General features: G+C 41.9%; 1 protein-coding gene across 1 annotated transcript in view; it reads left to right on the forward strand.

Moving 5' to 3' along the window:
* The window catches only part of hip1 (huntingtin interacting protein 1), a 62,470-nt gene that overhangs the window by 14,836 nt on the left and 31,493 nt on the right, over positions 1 to 16,141 (forward strand). The window contains exons 2-12 of the mRNA XM_023961288.2: positions 4,703 to 4,766; positions 5,524 to 5,666; positions 5,772 to 5,828; positions 8,530 to 8,610; positions 9,431 to 9,507; positions 10,837 to 10,898; positions 12,447 to 12,587; positions 14,525 to 14,582; positions 14,804 to 14,879; positions 15,136 to 15,279; positions 15,479 to 15,576. Coding sequence (XP_023817056.1) covers positions 4,703 to 4,766; positions 5,524 to 5,666; positions 5,772 to 5,828; positions 8,530 to 8,610; positions 9,431 to 9,507; positions 10,837 to 10,898; positions 12,447 to 12,587; positions 14,525 to 14,582; positions 14,804 to 14,879; positions 15,136 to 15,279; positions 15,479 to 15,576 — 1,001 coding nt within the window. The remainder of the gene's footprint in view (positions 1 to 4,702; positions 4,767 to 5,523; positions 5,667 to 5,771; positions 5,829 to 8,529; positions 8,611 to 9,430; positions 9,508 to 10,836; positions 10,899 to 12,446; positions 12,588 to 14,524; positions 14,583 to 14,803; positions 14,880 to 15,135; positions 15,280 to 15,478; positions 15,577 to 16,141) is intronic.

The following is a 16,141-nucleotide window of genomic DNA, read 5'->3' on the forward strand; positions in this document are numbered from 1 at the left end:
GGATGAGAGGAATAAGTTGAAGGCCTTTGAGGAAATGAGTGAAAGGGTGGAGGCTGCTTCATTTAGCAGGCAGAGCAGCGCTGTGCCGTCGCTCTTCAGTGGACCCCTTCGAGTGACCATCAGCATATAAATGTGGGCCTTTCTACAAAAGACTTGATTGGGGATTGCCAGGCTGCACTTTTTCAATCTAATACCAATGTTTGGTTTGAAAGCAGGCTTTAAAATGAATATTTCTTAACAAATAAGGAGAAACTATAACTGGTTAGCAGTCATTTTAAAGCTTAATTAAACTGTTTTTGTACAGGGTTGATGCAGGAAGCACAAGAAAAAGTCAAATATGTCCGTTCAGATTTGGCCGCCAATGCTTCTTCCCAATGGAACTGATTTTCCCATAATTATTTGTTCTCACCTCTGATTTGTTTTAGGGTAATTTGACTTTTATAGCCTGACATATGAGGCTGTGCCTGGAGAAGCTGAGAGGCTCCTTATTTATTGATGCCAGCAAACTGTCCTGCCAATGCCAGGAGTGCAGGACAGCTGGCACTCCCATTCAGTCCAAACACTAAGTGCTCATTGTGGGCTAATTGGGTCATCTTCATGTGGGAACCAGTTGCACTGGCGTTTTGTTTCAGTCAGATTGGAAATAATTGTAAAAAAATAGTAGAGATTGAAAAGAGATTGTAAGATTGAAAAAAGAATTGACACAGATTGTGTCACCCCTCAAATCTTACCTGGTTTGTCATTAGTTCTTTGGTTATTTGATCAGCTGTTTTGTGGGACAGTCGACATTCGTCATTCAGAATGTGGCTCTTGTCTAGTCAAAGACAAGAGCAGGTGAGGGCTTTTTCCCAACTGCCCTCATGGCATGGGTGGCTGAAAAATGGGCAAACCTGTATGGGGCACACAGGTGGCCTAGATGAGCTGTCAAGGTCTTGGACCGCTCGATAAGCCAGTGGAGCCAAAATGTTAAAGCACGTTTTATTTCCTTGGCAGAGGCGTGTCATACTGGTTTTCAATTTTTTTCCCCTCCCAAACCCAATGGACAGCACAAGGGGACCCATAAGTTCTGTTCATGTCATCAATAGTAAATGTTAAATGGTGTCTTTTTATAAAGTGGTTTACTACATTCTTAGAAGCCCCAAAACGCTTTACAGTCCCAGTCCCATTCACCCACACACATTCACTCACTTACCACACTTGCCAAACAATGGAAGCAATTTTGGGTTTACCGTCTTGCCCAAGGATACTTCGACTCATGGGGCCGGCAGGGTGGGAACCGAACCTACAATCTTCCGATCAGAGGTCAACCCCTCTACCTCTGCAGTACGGCCGCCCACCGATAAGTGTGGGCTCCTTTTGTGCCCTGTGCAGGTTTGCTTATTTTTGTTTTGTTCTTGACAAAGAGCCAAAGGCAGCCTGGTGTGTCTTACAGGAGTATTACTTTCTGATTATATTGAATGTGTTGAAACTGAGACTAAAGCTGAAGTACTAAGTACCACAAAATACCCAGTCTCTTTTGCACCGTCAGTAAAATAACTGTGTAGGGTACGAATAGAAGGCTATAGGGATGCAAGCACTATTTTAAATCAGCCGATAAGTCTCACAGATGTAGTTCTGCTTTGACCAAACAGGCGAGCTGATCATGAAGGCAGCATTGAGCATGTAAGCTTTGAATGACAGTGAAGTTGTGACAAATTGTCAGCTTGCTTGCGCGTTTGCACAATAACGATTGTCTTTCAAAAGTCCCCGCTTTGACTATTTCTTCACTCCCCTGGTAGCTCACATGCAGACAGATACTACATCACACAAACGCTGGTTTGCACTCTTTTCTGAGATAAAACCATCCTTTCACAGCAGGTACCATAAGACAAACGGATTTGACCGTTTGATGGACTAGATCCTTGGGAAGGCACCAAAAAAGTCGCCTTTTTCCTTTGTTTTTTTTTTTTAAAGAAGCTGAGTTGAACTGCACTGCACATCAGCCAGCAAGTGTTTCAAAATATCTTCACATCTGCGTGGTGCATTCCTAAAACATTAAGAGCGCTTCTCTTGTGGTTAAATATTGACTCGGTGGTTTCTAACGAAATGGGAAAGAACCTGGGAACTGGTGGTTGGCTCTTTAAAAACAAACGTTCTAGAAATGAAAGAAAGTTTTGCCAAACTTAAAAATCCCACACAGCTTTAGTTAAGGAAAGTACCCAGCTTTAACTCATAATCTTTAAATGATGCTCCGCCCTAATGACCACTGGTGTGAGCGTGCACACAAAACGGCAGCGTCCTGCTTCAGCTTCTTCTGCTGGTGAAGCTGAGTCAGATGGAGTTAGCAAAGGTCAACTTTATCTTCTGCACGACATTCCGTTGCTTCCTTCTGTCAGTCGCAGGATGTGAAGACAGACTACGAAATCCAGTGATGTGGGGGCAACAGCTGTTGGCACAAAACTCTGAGCTCTGTTACTCTTTGGTTTCAGCTTAGGTGAAGGTGACAAATTCAGTTTGGTTCTGGAAGGAAAACAATACATTATTTCCAAGGTATTATTTGAATTTAGGTTTGTCAGTATAGAAATAAGGTACTGTAGTGGTATAAGGCTCCGTCGTCTTTGATCCAATTCTAACCATAGACTGTTTAACGCTTTAACACCAGTGATGTTGTTGGCGAATCCTGAATAGCACACGCTCATTGACGTACCCCAACTGTTTAACCGTTTATGCGATCAACATGAATCAGACGCGGAGAAAAGCTGCTTTTTATACCACCTATGAAACCCATCTCCAACACTTGCAACACATTAATACCGTAAAGTGTTTCATATCAACCCAAGGCTGCTTTTCTCTGCCTCAGAAGCCGCTGGAGTACATTAGGTGGGTAAATGGTTGAAGAGTTTTGGTAGTCGAAAGAATGTAAACAGTGGAGCTGAAGGGTTAACCCTTGTGCTATCCTAGGCACTTTACCATTGGGAGTTGGGTCATGTAGACCCACTAGACAGTGCTCTGAACCTTTTTTCTTCAATGATTTGTGATCTTCACTGGTTTCCATGAAATCTTTCCACCTTTATCCACCTTTGTCATGGTAGGGAGAACACGTCAATGTAAGGGTGGGGTCATCTAAGATAGCACAAGGGTTAAAGAAACATCCCACCACTCCTCCTGATGAGCTGATCCTCCAACAGTTCTTTGATTCTTCAACCAGCGACTAATGGTTGAGGAGAAAAAGAAAACTTGATGGAATTTGTAGGAAGGGAAACTGTGTAGGTTGACCTGCACTGTAACACTTCTTCCACTTTCGGCTTCTCCCATCAGGGGTCGCCACAGCGAACGAGTCGCATGGTAGATTTGGCAATGTTTTACGCCGGATGCCCTTCCTGACGCAACCTTCTCAAACCGGGCTTGGAACCGGCAGAGGTAGAGAAGGGAACAGGGAGTAGCCCGGAGTCGAACCCTGGTTTCACGGACGGCAGGCGCCGCAAACCAGCACGAGCTAAGTAAATAAACTACGCAAAAATGGTCATTTGACCGATTCGTTCGAAGCTGTTCTAATGAAGGGAGAGAGAAAGAATGAGTGTTCGTATGCATTTAGATTAGGGGCTGCATGATATGAGGAACACTTGCCATTTGCAATATTAATGATCAATATTGCGATGACGATAAAACTTGCCATATATGAAAAAAAGCAAAACAACCAAAAAAACAAGAGTCAACATACCTTAAATACTCCAAATGACCCTAGTCTACATAGAAGAGCTTCTAACATAAAATGGCTCCATCTGATTTGGTCAAATGCACAAAGGGATTAATTTGATTCGCTAAATACTCCAAGCTGCCATAAGATTGTTTTAGCACATTTAAGGTAACTATTTATTTTAATTTTGGGATTTATTGTTTAGGCCTGATTTAGATACACATTAAAACGCTTACCTATGAAACAGTTCAGGGCTGTGGGGGATCTGTTCTGTTTCTTCTGAACAAAAATCTCAGATGTTGCTTCTGCAATCTGGACTTCACAACAGAGATCTCGGTCTCTCCTTGAGCTTCTCCAGAATTCTCTCAAGCTTTTCATGTTGAATTTTTTTTTTTTTTTGGAGTCGCTTTAGTGCACTAAATTGATCTCTAAGATTTTTAGCTTTCTGTCCATCCCCCTTGATGTGCCATCAACATCATATCAGTTAGGATCTCACAAGATGACATGTCAGGACATTTCCCTACACCTTTTGGGGGTTCTTCCCACCTTCAGCTTGGGACCAACCTGTTCTGGAGTAAACTTGATTTTATCCTATAGGCTGCTTTTTCATGCTCTATTGTCTGATCTGTCACGCCCTGGGGTGGTAGATCCCAGCTTCTATTAACCCCTTTTATTTATATATTTCTTTCATTTGTCTTTAATTATTCAGAAGCAAGCAAGAAAAATGGAGGTTTCACTTTAGGCGATGTGTTTTCATTTTTATGGCTGTAAAAGTCTTCTGACAGGCAGTGAGTGGGGGCCTCTCAGCTGCTGCTCTGAATACAAACGCTGCAGAAAAGGGGTCAGCCTTTTCCGCAGCGTTTCCGCAGCAGGGTTTTTAAAAAAATAAAAACCCTGCTGCTTCCTATTCCCACGTGGGTCGGGAAGAAGAATCTGTACGAGAGGTGCAAGCGTTATCGTGGAATTCTTAGATAAAAAAGCAGTGGACTAACTTGTGCTCCTCTCTGTCTGTCCTCCTCTTTGCAGGCTGTCAGCATCAATAAGGCCATCAACACACAGGAGGTCGCCGTCAAAGAGAAACACGCCAGGAATATCCTTCCATTGTCTTATGTGTTTACGTTCACTGAGGGTTATGTTGGTTCAAAAGAAGAAACAACTGGATCTCACAGCCGGTTGGAGATTTCTCCCATATTTTTGAATGAATTGAAACTAAATAATATTTAAGACCCACTCGATTAACATGTCCTTGTGGTATTTTAATGATGATGATGGACATGTATAAAGAAATTTAAGCGCAAAGTCATATTTCAGAGTATTTTTATTTATTCAAATTGTTGTGATTCAGGGGAAGATGGACAAATACCATTCTAAAAAAGAGCTTATTTGTGACGGAAAATACGCTGGGTGGGCCACAAGCTGCTTGCTCTGAGCTCACAGCAATGGGGAGGAGAAGTTGGGGCTGGGATGCTCCATGCCAATAGACCCGCCCACAACTCAAAGGCGAATTTTGAATGAACTACTTCCGCTCTGCAGAAACTGTTCTAGAAAACATAATTTTTTAAAATTTTGGCTAAAAACTGCACAATAATAATTAAAAGACCACAGGAACACTTTTGCAATAGATCAAAAGATGATCGGAGTGGGACTTGGCCACTCTTCATCAGAAACCTGGATTTTGTGTAGCTTCCAGAAGCTCGTTTCTGTAGTTGAATTACTTGAAAATGTGTCTTAAAGGTTTCTGTGCTTGGATGGGTAAAAACACCCTTTAAGAAGCCTCTAGCAAGCACAGATGGAAGTAAACCCAACATTCTGGATCAACGAAGTATCCCCTTAACCCCCCCTGCCACCTTGCATTTTGGGGACCCATCATGAAAAAGGTGCCCACACGTTCTGGGCCGTGGTCCACCGCCTTCCTCTGTCCAGCAACGCGGTGCTCTGCTGGAAGTTCTGCCACGTCTTCCACAAGCTGCTGCGCGACGGACACCCCAACGTAAGCCGACGACTGGAGCTCGAGGCGGTAGATCTGTGCGGTCGGGTCGTTCTGGGTGTTTGGTGACGCTCTGTCTGTGCTCTCTGCTCTGTGCTGCCCTTTCAGGTGATAAAGGACTCCATGAGGAACAAAGCAGATCTGACTGATATGAGCAGGATGTGGGTAAGCAGGAGGACTGGAGTCCACGTCATCTAAGCTTTCTCCACCCTCAAAAACATGACTTAATGCTACAATATTTTTTTTGTGTGTTTTCCAAGGACGACTCTTTGGAAAGCAGTTATTAGAACTTCTTGTTTCCTTTAAAAATTGGTTCATGCAGACAAACCTCAAGATATTATTGCACATTTGGTCTTATTATATTAATTTCAATGACACTTAGAGCTGAAAACAATCAATAATATATTTTGCATATTTAATTATTTCCTTGAACTTTTAAGACGGTGACAGTTTTTTTTTCTATCCACACATCACTACCAAATCAGAGTCCCTGATAGGTCAAAGTTCAGCAGTTTGAGCTTTCAGCGCAGGTTCAGTAAACACCCAGTTTGAACGTAGAGCCAGAGAACTTAAAAACCTGCGTAGTGGCACGTGATCGCGGGGGTATTGAAGGCAAAAGTTGGAAGAGACTTGGTGTGAAATTTTGTGAATCTCACTCCAGGCCTTTTCTGGCACAGCTCTATTCCGATATATGAAAGACTTGGTATCTAAGAATTCCAGCTGGGCACAAACAACAATTATTCATTTCTCCTCCATGATCAATTTTCAAATAGTTGAAACTTCTGTGAATGAAAACAGGCGCTATCCATACTTCACTACCAAACCCAAGTCCCTGATTGGTCAAAGTTCAGCCTGGTTCAACTTTTAATGCATGTTCCATGGCCGGGCGTTTTGTACATGGAGGCTGAGAACAGCCTTAAGGATTTGCGTAGCTATGCATGAATGCGTGAGTTTTGAAGGTGGAAGCCGGAAATGTGCATATATGCGTGTTTACATAGACTTTTCATTGGAAGTGGAGGCTTAAACACGCGTTGCCGAGTCTGGCGTGAACATGGCATAAAGGTTTTCAGGTGGGCTGCTCTGACGTGACACTTTGCTGATGACTAGGTTTATATTTGTGCAGTTCTTTGCTGTTTTATAGCTTAAATATGACGACAAACAGCAGCACACTCGTGTTTTTTTTAAACCTGTTTTTACCTGTTTAATTAAAAAAAGATGTTTACCTACTGCACAGAATGAAGGTTGAAAGTGGCATTTTGAGGTTTGACAGAAAGCATCCTGAAAGGGTTCTGCAGCAGCAAAAACGGCACAAACTACTGAGGTCCTGCAGAGACATTAGCTTCACACTGAACGCAGAGAAGCTGCAGCTGCAGCCTCCAGCTAACAGAAAGACTTTTTAGTAACTGTTATTGGCAACCACAAAAAAGAAAAGGATGGCTTTCTCCAGCATTTTTTTATTAGGTTCGGAAGTTATGGAGAAATTCAAATAAAGAGGCAAATGTATGTCATTGTTGTATTCACAGGAACAGATTACATTCATGTTATCGTTATCAGCCTGATGCCTTCAGGGACGAGCAGCAGCCATCATGGAGCCAAAAATGAGCATTATCGCCACTGCGTGACTTTAAGAAGGCTAATTGTAACTTCTTTGGGTGAATTTCTGCATTAATAATTGAACTTTTTTCTCCCAGAGGAATTTGAAGGAATTTTTGCATGAATCTAAGTAGTAAGTATTTTCCTGTTAATAGAGCTAAAACGTAAACTTTGCGTTGATGAACTGAAGAGAATACGACTTATTTAGCCACCAAAGCAGGAGGAAAACTCGTGTGTCGTGTCTGAGGCGACTGTGAACTGGGCGGAGACCTTCATATCCCCTATTATGCTTTGTTTTTGCTGATGCAACCAGGCAAGCTGGGACAGGAAGCTTGGTGGCTGTGACCGGGGTTGTGGCTTATTGTTCTTGTTGTGTCATCACCAGTTGCCCTCCCACAGAAAAAGGACAATTTTTCTCACTTAAAGGCTCACTTTGAAGAAACAAGGTGTTTTTGGTGTTTTTAACATGTTCTCGTGGTATTTTTCTGATGATGGAGGTCATGTAGGAAGAAAATTGAGCTTAAAATTGCATTTCTGAATCAGGAGCAGACATGCTGACTGAAATGCTTAAAAGTGCATTTCCAAGTATTTCTTTGTTGAAATCGTTGTGAATCAGGAGCAGATGAAAAAATGTTGTTGGAAAAAGCTTATTTGTGATGAGGAAAATATGCTGGGCAGGCCACAAGCTCCCTGCTCTGCTCCATTCTGATGCATCCGCTAGTAGACAAATGGATTCATGTACGTCTTTGTTTTCCTCATCTAAGCTGGAATCTGGATCTGAACTGTACGGCTGGATAGAAACTCCAATATTGGTCACCATTTTTGTTGCACCAGTAATGTAAGGTTGGGGGAGTGAGGGGCTGTAAACTAGCAGGGAGAAGTATAAACCTAGAGCTCTCAGCAATGGGGAGGGGGGTTGGGGCATGGTTGCTCCCTCCCAACAGTCCCACCTACAACTCAAAGGCTGAATTTCTATTGAACTTCTTCCACTCTGCAGATACTATGTCCTAGAAAATGACACAAGCTTGCAGATTTTGGCTAAAAATAGCATATTCATAATTAAGACCACTGGGAACGCTTTTACAATTGACCAAAAGATGATTGGGGTTAGAATTCAAAATGCTCCCGGCTTCATTGTGGGTCACCAGCCGGCTCCACAGTTATCGGTGGTAATTTGTCTTTTCTTTTCTTTTCGCTCATGTCTTCATATCAGGTGGTATAACTAAATCTGTGAACCCTTCACCCTCTGTGTGGCTTCTCCTCTCTCCTTCAGGGTCACCTGAGTGAAGGCTATGGGAAGCTGTGCAGCATCTACCTCAAACTGCTCATCACCAAAATAGAATTTCACATCAAAGTGAGTCCGCCTGGCCTAGAAAAGTCTTCACCAACGCCCCTCGCCGTTTATTGTCTTTGTCTTAGCGTCTCTTTTTAGAGGCTTCCTACCTCTGTGTGTGTCTGGGGGCTCTGAGAAAGATCCCGCTCTTGGTGGCTTGTAAAGCATCTGCTGCAGCTTTTTTATGCAACAGCTGAGGAGAGCTGTGGAGGCTGATGTTATCACAGGAAATTGTGGTTTCTGCTGCTAAAAGGCTAAAAGTTGTATATGACCCCGTGGTAATGGCAGCCAGAGGCCCGTTTTTAGATGCGTGACAATCAAATATCATCTGGCATATTAATATGTTTTCCCCCTCTGTCCTTCCTGGTTGTTTTTTTTAACTGTGGGGACTTTAAAAAAATCCTTTTGAGCTTTAAACATTGTTCAAAAACATCTATTCTGGTAAAGATGTTTCCTGATTGGTTATTTAATATAGAAAGAATAATAAAGACATATTTTAAACAGAAATTTCAAAAATGAAAAGGGGTTACATTATGCAGCAGGACCACCTTTTTCAAACGGATTTCTAATTTACAGTTTGTTCTGCTTAATGGCTGAATAACTTTGGTGGCGCTTGTTAGCAGGTTGCTAACCGATAAAGACTGAGAGGCTTCAAAGATCGACAATGTGAGGATAAAAGTGTCTCCGTCATCAGTGGGTCACATGACTTACATTCATCAGATTTTCCCTAAAGGCTGAATCTCTGAATCAAAAGGATGTTGTCATATTGGTAGCTCAGATGCGTGTCAGAACGTCGGAACTCGGTGATCGGTGCCTAAAGCTGCATCCTCTTTCCTTTCAGAATCCCCGTTTCCCCGGCAACCTCCAGATGTCAAACAGGCAGCTGGACGAGGTGGGGGAGAACGACGTTAACAACTTGTGAGTCTGGTTTGCTTCGGCCTTTTCTGTTTTTCAGCACCGCTTTGCCTGGTCCAGGAACCAGCATCACTATGAAAACAGTTGAGGCAAATGAAAAGCTAGACACTTATTAAAAACGAAATTCTTGCTTTAAACTTACTGCACTACTGTTTCAAATGAATGACTTAAAGTCAATAATGCATTTCATTTATTTATGAAAAAACAATATTTAAGTAAAGAATAGATGTTTAACATAAAAGTCAAGAACTAAAAAATGCAGTGGATAAATGTGGCATACAAAATGTTTATTGAATCAAACAGTTTTGCTGAAATCATCCAATGATTGCTGTCCTTGCAGTTTTACTATCAAGCACTTTAAACTGTTACTTCAACTCTGCCTAAGTACACAACAAGTACCACGTAAATACCAGCAGATACAACAACAGTACTGAGTAATTACCACTTAAAAACTCTGTAGGTACTGCAATATAAAAGAAAGCCTTACCCATTTTTAAGAGATAACAACCTTATAACTTGTTATCTCAAAATCCGGACATATTAAGTCTCGCGAGTAAACGGAAAACAAAGTTCTCTTCTCAGTACGTTTTTAATCAAAACAACCTATGCACAACAGAGTTTGAGTACAACTAACGTTTTCAGGAACGCTAGAGTGAGATGCCTGTCACCATAGATGATCTTTGCACGTTTGACGGTGGTTGTATCGTTTCTGTTTAGGTAAAGAGCTGCACCTTTTTCCCAGTTGTAGGAACTGGGCGGTTACAAATGCGCTGGCTATAGAGCATTGGGTCTCGTGTCTCATCTTTAGGTCTAGGGGTGTGGGTGACGTGTCTACATCAACACACAATACATTCATGAATAAGTGATGATCCTGCGTTGGCCATTCTGGTTGACGTCCTTGCCGAACTGTAATGTTTTGCTACTGGTCTCCCAGTAAAAGTATGTTCTGTTACTTTGTTTACTCACAAGACATTGATTCATATCAAGAAAAAAAGCCAAAAATATAGTAGTGAACATGGCTGTTCTCATTTTCCATCACAAACATCTTATCAAACTGCATTCTTTTTTCTATCATGTCTTATTCTCCATATCTCTTACTGATTGTCTCGTTGCATACGTAACTATAGATATATAAATGTTGGTTCCTTTCTGATCTCCACACATCACTGATCCTCCAAAGTGTTTTGATAAACAGCTTGTAGACTACGCACATTTTTTAGGATAAAATTGCACGTCTTGACTTTTTTTGCTTTCTTCCTGGTTTTTGTAGGCAGTTGTGTTTGTGTTCTGCTTAAATCCATGCTAAACGCTGGTTTTGCTCTCCTCTTCCAGCTTCCAGTTGACTGTAGAGATGTTCGACTATTTGGAGTGCGAGCTCAACCTCTTTCTGGCTGGTAAGACGTCCTGCACCTGGCCTGACCCGACCGACCGATGCAGACAGGAAGTCTCGTTCAGAATCCACACAACCAGGCTCTGATGAGACTGAGCAGACGACCTGCTTCACTCACAAGCCCTTTTGTTGTCTGGCTGACTCATCTGAGGTTAATGTGTCTTGAAGGTTGGAGCAGGTTAAAAATAGAAAGACGTTCAGGAAAAGTGCAGGGAGAACCTGTGAGCTTCATAAAAGGAAGCATGAAGATAAAAAAAAAAAGTATCGTTATTAATCTGTACATTTAAAAACCCTTTTTAATCAAGTACTGTGCTCTTTTTAGCCTTAATCACAATTGCTTTTATGAGTTGATATGGGCACACAGGTGGCCCACATGACATACCACGTTTGTAGACTGGTGAGCCCGTAGAGCTAAAATACTTGTTTTTGGCTACGGGCATGCTGCATGACAGGTCATAGGGAACACTAAAACAACATGTAAGGGTAAGTAAGGGTGAAGTAGATGAGATGCAGGCATGCCGTACAAATGTTTCAATTTTCCAACTCCCCCAAATCCTGCGGACTGAGCAGGGAGCCCGGTAGTGCTGTTCATGTGAAGTGCTGTTTGCGGGCAGCCTGGTTGTTAGAAATTAGGCCCTTGAAGTGGCTTTACGACCATAAAGTGAACTGCGCTCCATTCTGATGCATCCACTTGCAGACAAATAGATTCATGTAGGTCTTTGTTTTCCTCGTCAGAGCTGGAATCTGGCTCAAACCTATACGGCTGGATAGCTTCAATATTGTTTGCCATTTTTGTGGCACCGATAATGTTAGGTTGGGGTTGTGAGGGGCTGTGAGGCATGGTTAGGTATGGGGTGCGTTTAACTCTGTCAACAGTTCCACCTACAACTCACAAGTGAAATTCGAATAAACTACTGCCGCTCTGCAGAAACTATGTCCTAGAAACAGAAACACAGGCTTTTTTGATTTTGGCAAAATATGGCATCATCATAAAATAAAAGACCACTAGAATTTTATTTTTTTAATTTTTTTTTTTTTACAATGGATCAAAAGATAATTGGAATGGGTCTTTAAGATGCAGTTGCTCCTCTCTAAGTCTGTCCACAAACAAACAAAAATATAAACCTTGCAGCACCCGTACAGGTCAGCCTCTGTATGAGTGCATGTGACTAAGCCTTATTATGAAGTTGGGGTTTTTGAAACACTTCCTTCTCTGTTCTGGTGTATTTTGAAATCATCACGTCAGACAGGGGTGTGTATGCGCTCTACATCATGCAGGAAACCACGCCTGCACTGCTGTGAGGCTGGTGTGAGCGTGGCCACAGGGAATTGGAAGCAGTGCTCAGTAGCCGAGGCAGAGTGAGTCAGTCTGTGTTCATGCTGCTGCCACTTTTTACAGTGAAATCTCTTGTTCAGTTTGAATGAGTGTGTGTGTTGTTTTCAGAAGATATCAGGTGACATCCACATCCAATTAGCCAGAAACAATGAATGACGGCGCTCTGTGAGTTCATGCATTGCTGTGTTTGGACGCCGGCTGATTGCTTGTCTGCAGTTTTCAGCTCCCTGGACATGTCGCGGTCGGTGTCGGTGACTGCAGCCGGACAGTGTCGCCTGGCCCCCCTCATCCAAGTCATCCTAGACTGCAGCCATCTGTACGATTACACCGTCAAGCTGCTGTTTAAGCTGCACTCCTGTGAGTCACGCGCCCCTGCTGGCCAAGCTGCACATCAATATTTACTGATGGTCTTTGTGGCCCAAAGCTTTGGCAGAAATTAGGGCGTCTTTGACTTCAAAAGCCCAGTTGAGCTTTGGAGCTTCAATACATGGAGGCGAAAAAGTATTTGTCAGTCTCTGGTTCTGCAAGTTGTCCTGCAAAAGCTGAGAAAAGTCTGTAATTATGACAAAAACTTTTGTTAAAAAAAAATAATTATAATTCAGGAAATTGTTTTGATTTTGAAGGAATTTATTTGTATAATTGTGTAGAAAAGAAGAATGAAAAGTACTTCCTACGGTCTGGTTTGCTGCAGCAGAAACCTGCCGGTCTTTGTTTTTTAAAATGTTATCAGTCTCTCACATCATTGCAAAAGAATTTGGGCTGAATCCTGTTTACAACATTGTTTCAGCCCATTAAGCTTTTTAGGCATTTGCTCATAGAAAGAGCAGCAAGTTGATAATGTTGGGGTCCAAAGTTTTAACTGAGCACATGAAAGCTCTGTGCGTTCTTTTTACTTTTAGCCTTTCTGTTGCTGCTGCTCTTCATTTTGCTGTCTTATTGTCTGACCCAAGTTTTGTCTAATATGAGGCACATTTCACTCTACAAGGCTCTGATTCAATGAGGAGTTTTCTTATTGGATTCATCAGGGGCTAGGTTTAAAAAGTAACACACGATGGGTGACATCCGTGAAGTAGGATTCTAGATGTTTTAAGGCTGTAACGCCTCTCTACACACTTTATACACATTTCTCAGACTGACCAACATCTTCACACTTTATTTTTTATTGTGTAAACTCTCAAACATTTGTAGAAAACTAAGCTCAGAAATACAGAATGAAACCAAAGCTCTGCTCACGAGTGAAGATTTATGTCGATTTGGCAAACTGAGCGCATTCTGCACACAAGATATAGCGCAGAAGAGATTGATTGACGGTGGTCCACAGCCAATCAGGATGCAGAACACTGTGTTGTAAAATAAGAAAAAGCATTAGTGCGAACGGTAAAATGTGCAAGGGAAATTTGTGGGGGTGAATTTGCAAGTGTTTTGTTGTTTTTATTTTTTCACAGTGCGTGGTATCTGCGTCCTGATTGGCTGTAGTCCATTGTCAATCAGTCTGTGCCGTGTCTCATCTACAGAATCCGTTTAGCTTGCAAAATTGACCTTTGGTTTCGTTCTATTATACCGGACTTATTTTTATTATATCATATTGCAGCTTTATAGCTTTGTAGATGTTTACCAAAATGGCTGGGAAACATAAGTTCCATATTATAAAATGAAACCAATGATCTCCTCAGACTCACTTTTAAAATCATTTTAAACGTTGAAAATGGGTGGATCATTTATAACAGTGGTTATACATTTTGGCCGAAAAAACTCTAGTGAGAAAACAGAAGAAAAGCCTTCAACTCGAAAAGAAAACTGCTTTTAACAGAAAAACCCCAAATATACTTACTCCAAATATGGATTTATTGTGACAGTTGTTCAAACAGTGGATTCACGTTTTTTTATTTTTAGAAAATACCAGTTTGTTCTTGACTTTTTCATGTATCTGCCTCAAAAGTCAGACGATGCTGAAGTTGGGGTCCAATTTTTTAGCTTCCACTTTGAGAGTTATGAGTGAAAATCTCTTTCACATTTTTAATGGTTCCTACACAAACTCTAGTGTTAAAATAAAGTTTAGAGCAGCTGCAGATATTTTACAGAGGATGAAGATAAACTTATCGTCAAAAGTTAATGGGAACCTGGAAGCTGAAAAACAAACAAATAAGAAATATTGGGCGTGCACTTCAGCCTTGTACATGCAGAACTAAAAGTATTGTCTCATGTTAAACTGTTCCATAGACTGAAAAAGGTTGGGGACCACTTATTTTTAGCACGAGCGCTAATTTGTTCCCGGTGTGTGTGTGTGTGTGCAGGCCTTCCAGCAGACACTCTCCAGGGCCACAGAGATCGCTTCCAGGAGCAGTTCAAGAAGTACGGAGTTCCCTCACAGTCAAACGCAAACAGAAAGAAAACCACCTGGATGCAGTTCCAGAGTACTTCCTGTCTGAGTGTGACCCAGAAGACTGAACTCTTTTTGCCCTCAGTGTTGCACACACACCCCCCCCCCCCCCCCCCCCCCCCTGACTGCCACCGTCTCGTTTTTGTCCTCCTCTCGTCACGTTCTTTAAATCCATCTCTCCCTTTGGTTTCAGGCTAAAGAGTCTGTTCTATCGCTCCAGTAACCTGCAGTATTTCAAGAGGCTAATTCAGATCCCACAACTGCCTGAGGTGAGGGCCACTGATGGTCTTGACAGGCTGCACATTGATTACACATTTCCAGCTTGTTGCATAAAGCAACCACGGTGTCTTTTTCTCTTTTATCGACGACTCTTGGCTTATCATGTTTATTTTGGCACAATGACTAATGTCAACCTCTAAGAGAATTTACATTGATTAAGTATTTGTCATGACTAAATCTTCTCTAGGTTTTGATGATTACATGCACTGAGAAATGTGCTAAATGTGCTCTTCCTGATGCTTCCAGAACCCTCCAAACTTCCTGCGTGCTTCAGCTCTGTCGGAGCACATCAGCCCAGTGGTGGTGATCCCCGCTGAGTCGTCGTCGCCCGAGTCGGAGCACGTGGTGGAAACGGACGACCTGGTGGACACGGACATCCCCGTTCTGCCGGTCAGCCTCCACACTTGGTTCTGAGGGAAACTGGGGAAAATCTGATGACCAACACAAATCTGAGATCTAAATTCCCATAAATGAGGATAAATAAGCTACATTAAGATTGTCCAAAAATGATCACATTTCAATTTTTAGCACCTTAAGCACATGTAAAACTCTTGTTCACTTCTCATCAGTTTGGTGTTTTTACTTTCAGGCTCCCGCAGAGACCAAGTTTGACGACCTGTTTGGCACCTCAGCAGCTATCGATCCCTTCAACTTCACCAGCCAGAACGGCATGCGCAAGGACGACAAGTGAGATTCTTCAGATTTCTGTCCTTGTTCATCTTACTAACTCATAAATGTAATCCAAAGATCAAGAAAATCTATGTAGATTTCCACGTTTTCTCCTTTTTTTTTGATCAATTCACACCAAAGAGAATTTTGAAGACAAAAGAAACTAATAGCACAAAAAACAAAAGAGGAGAGTGCAGATAAAAGACTTGGAGCTGCCATGCAATGAGCTGAAAAGGATTTTTTTTTGTTGTGGGCCTTGTCAGAGTGAACGATTGCATAACATCATCAGGAATTCTCTTCCATATTTCAGTTGAACTGAAATACTACGCTCATTCCTGACGTTGGCCCCCAGCAGAAGGTCTTTCTCTGAGTTTCTCAGATACCAGCTCATTCATTAAGTAATATTTGTCCCACCACAATGAGAACAAAAGCCACAGATTTGAAATAAAAATGTCATTAATTGCGAACAAAGGGTTGTTTATTTAGGTAGAAAAAGAAAATATTAAATGCTTTCAAAATCTTTGTCTTTGGTTTCCAAAAACCTTCTTGGCGTTTGCGTCACAACAGTTTTTCAGACGTGTTC

Source organism: Oryzias latipes, chromosome 13 (genome assembly GCF_053564925.1).
Source record: "Oryzias latipes strain Hd-rR chromosome 13, Olatipes_Hd-rR_3.1".
Taxonomy (NCBI): domain Eukaryota; kingdom Metazoa; phylum Chordata; class Actinopteri; order Beloniformes; family Adrianichthyidae; genus Oryzias; species Oryzias latipes.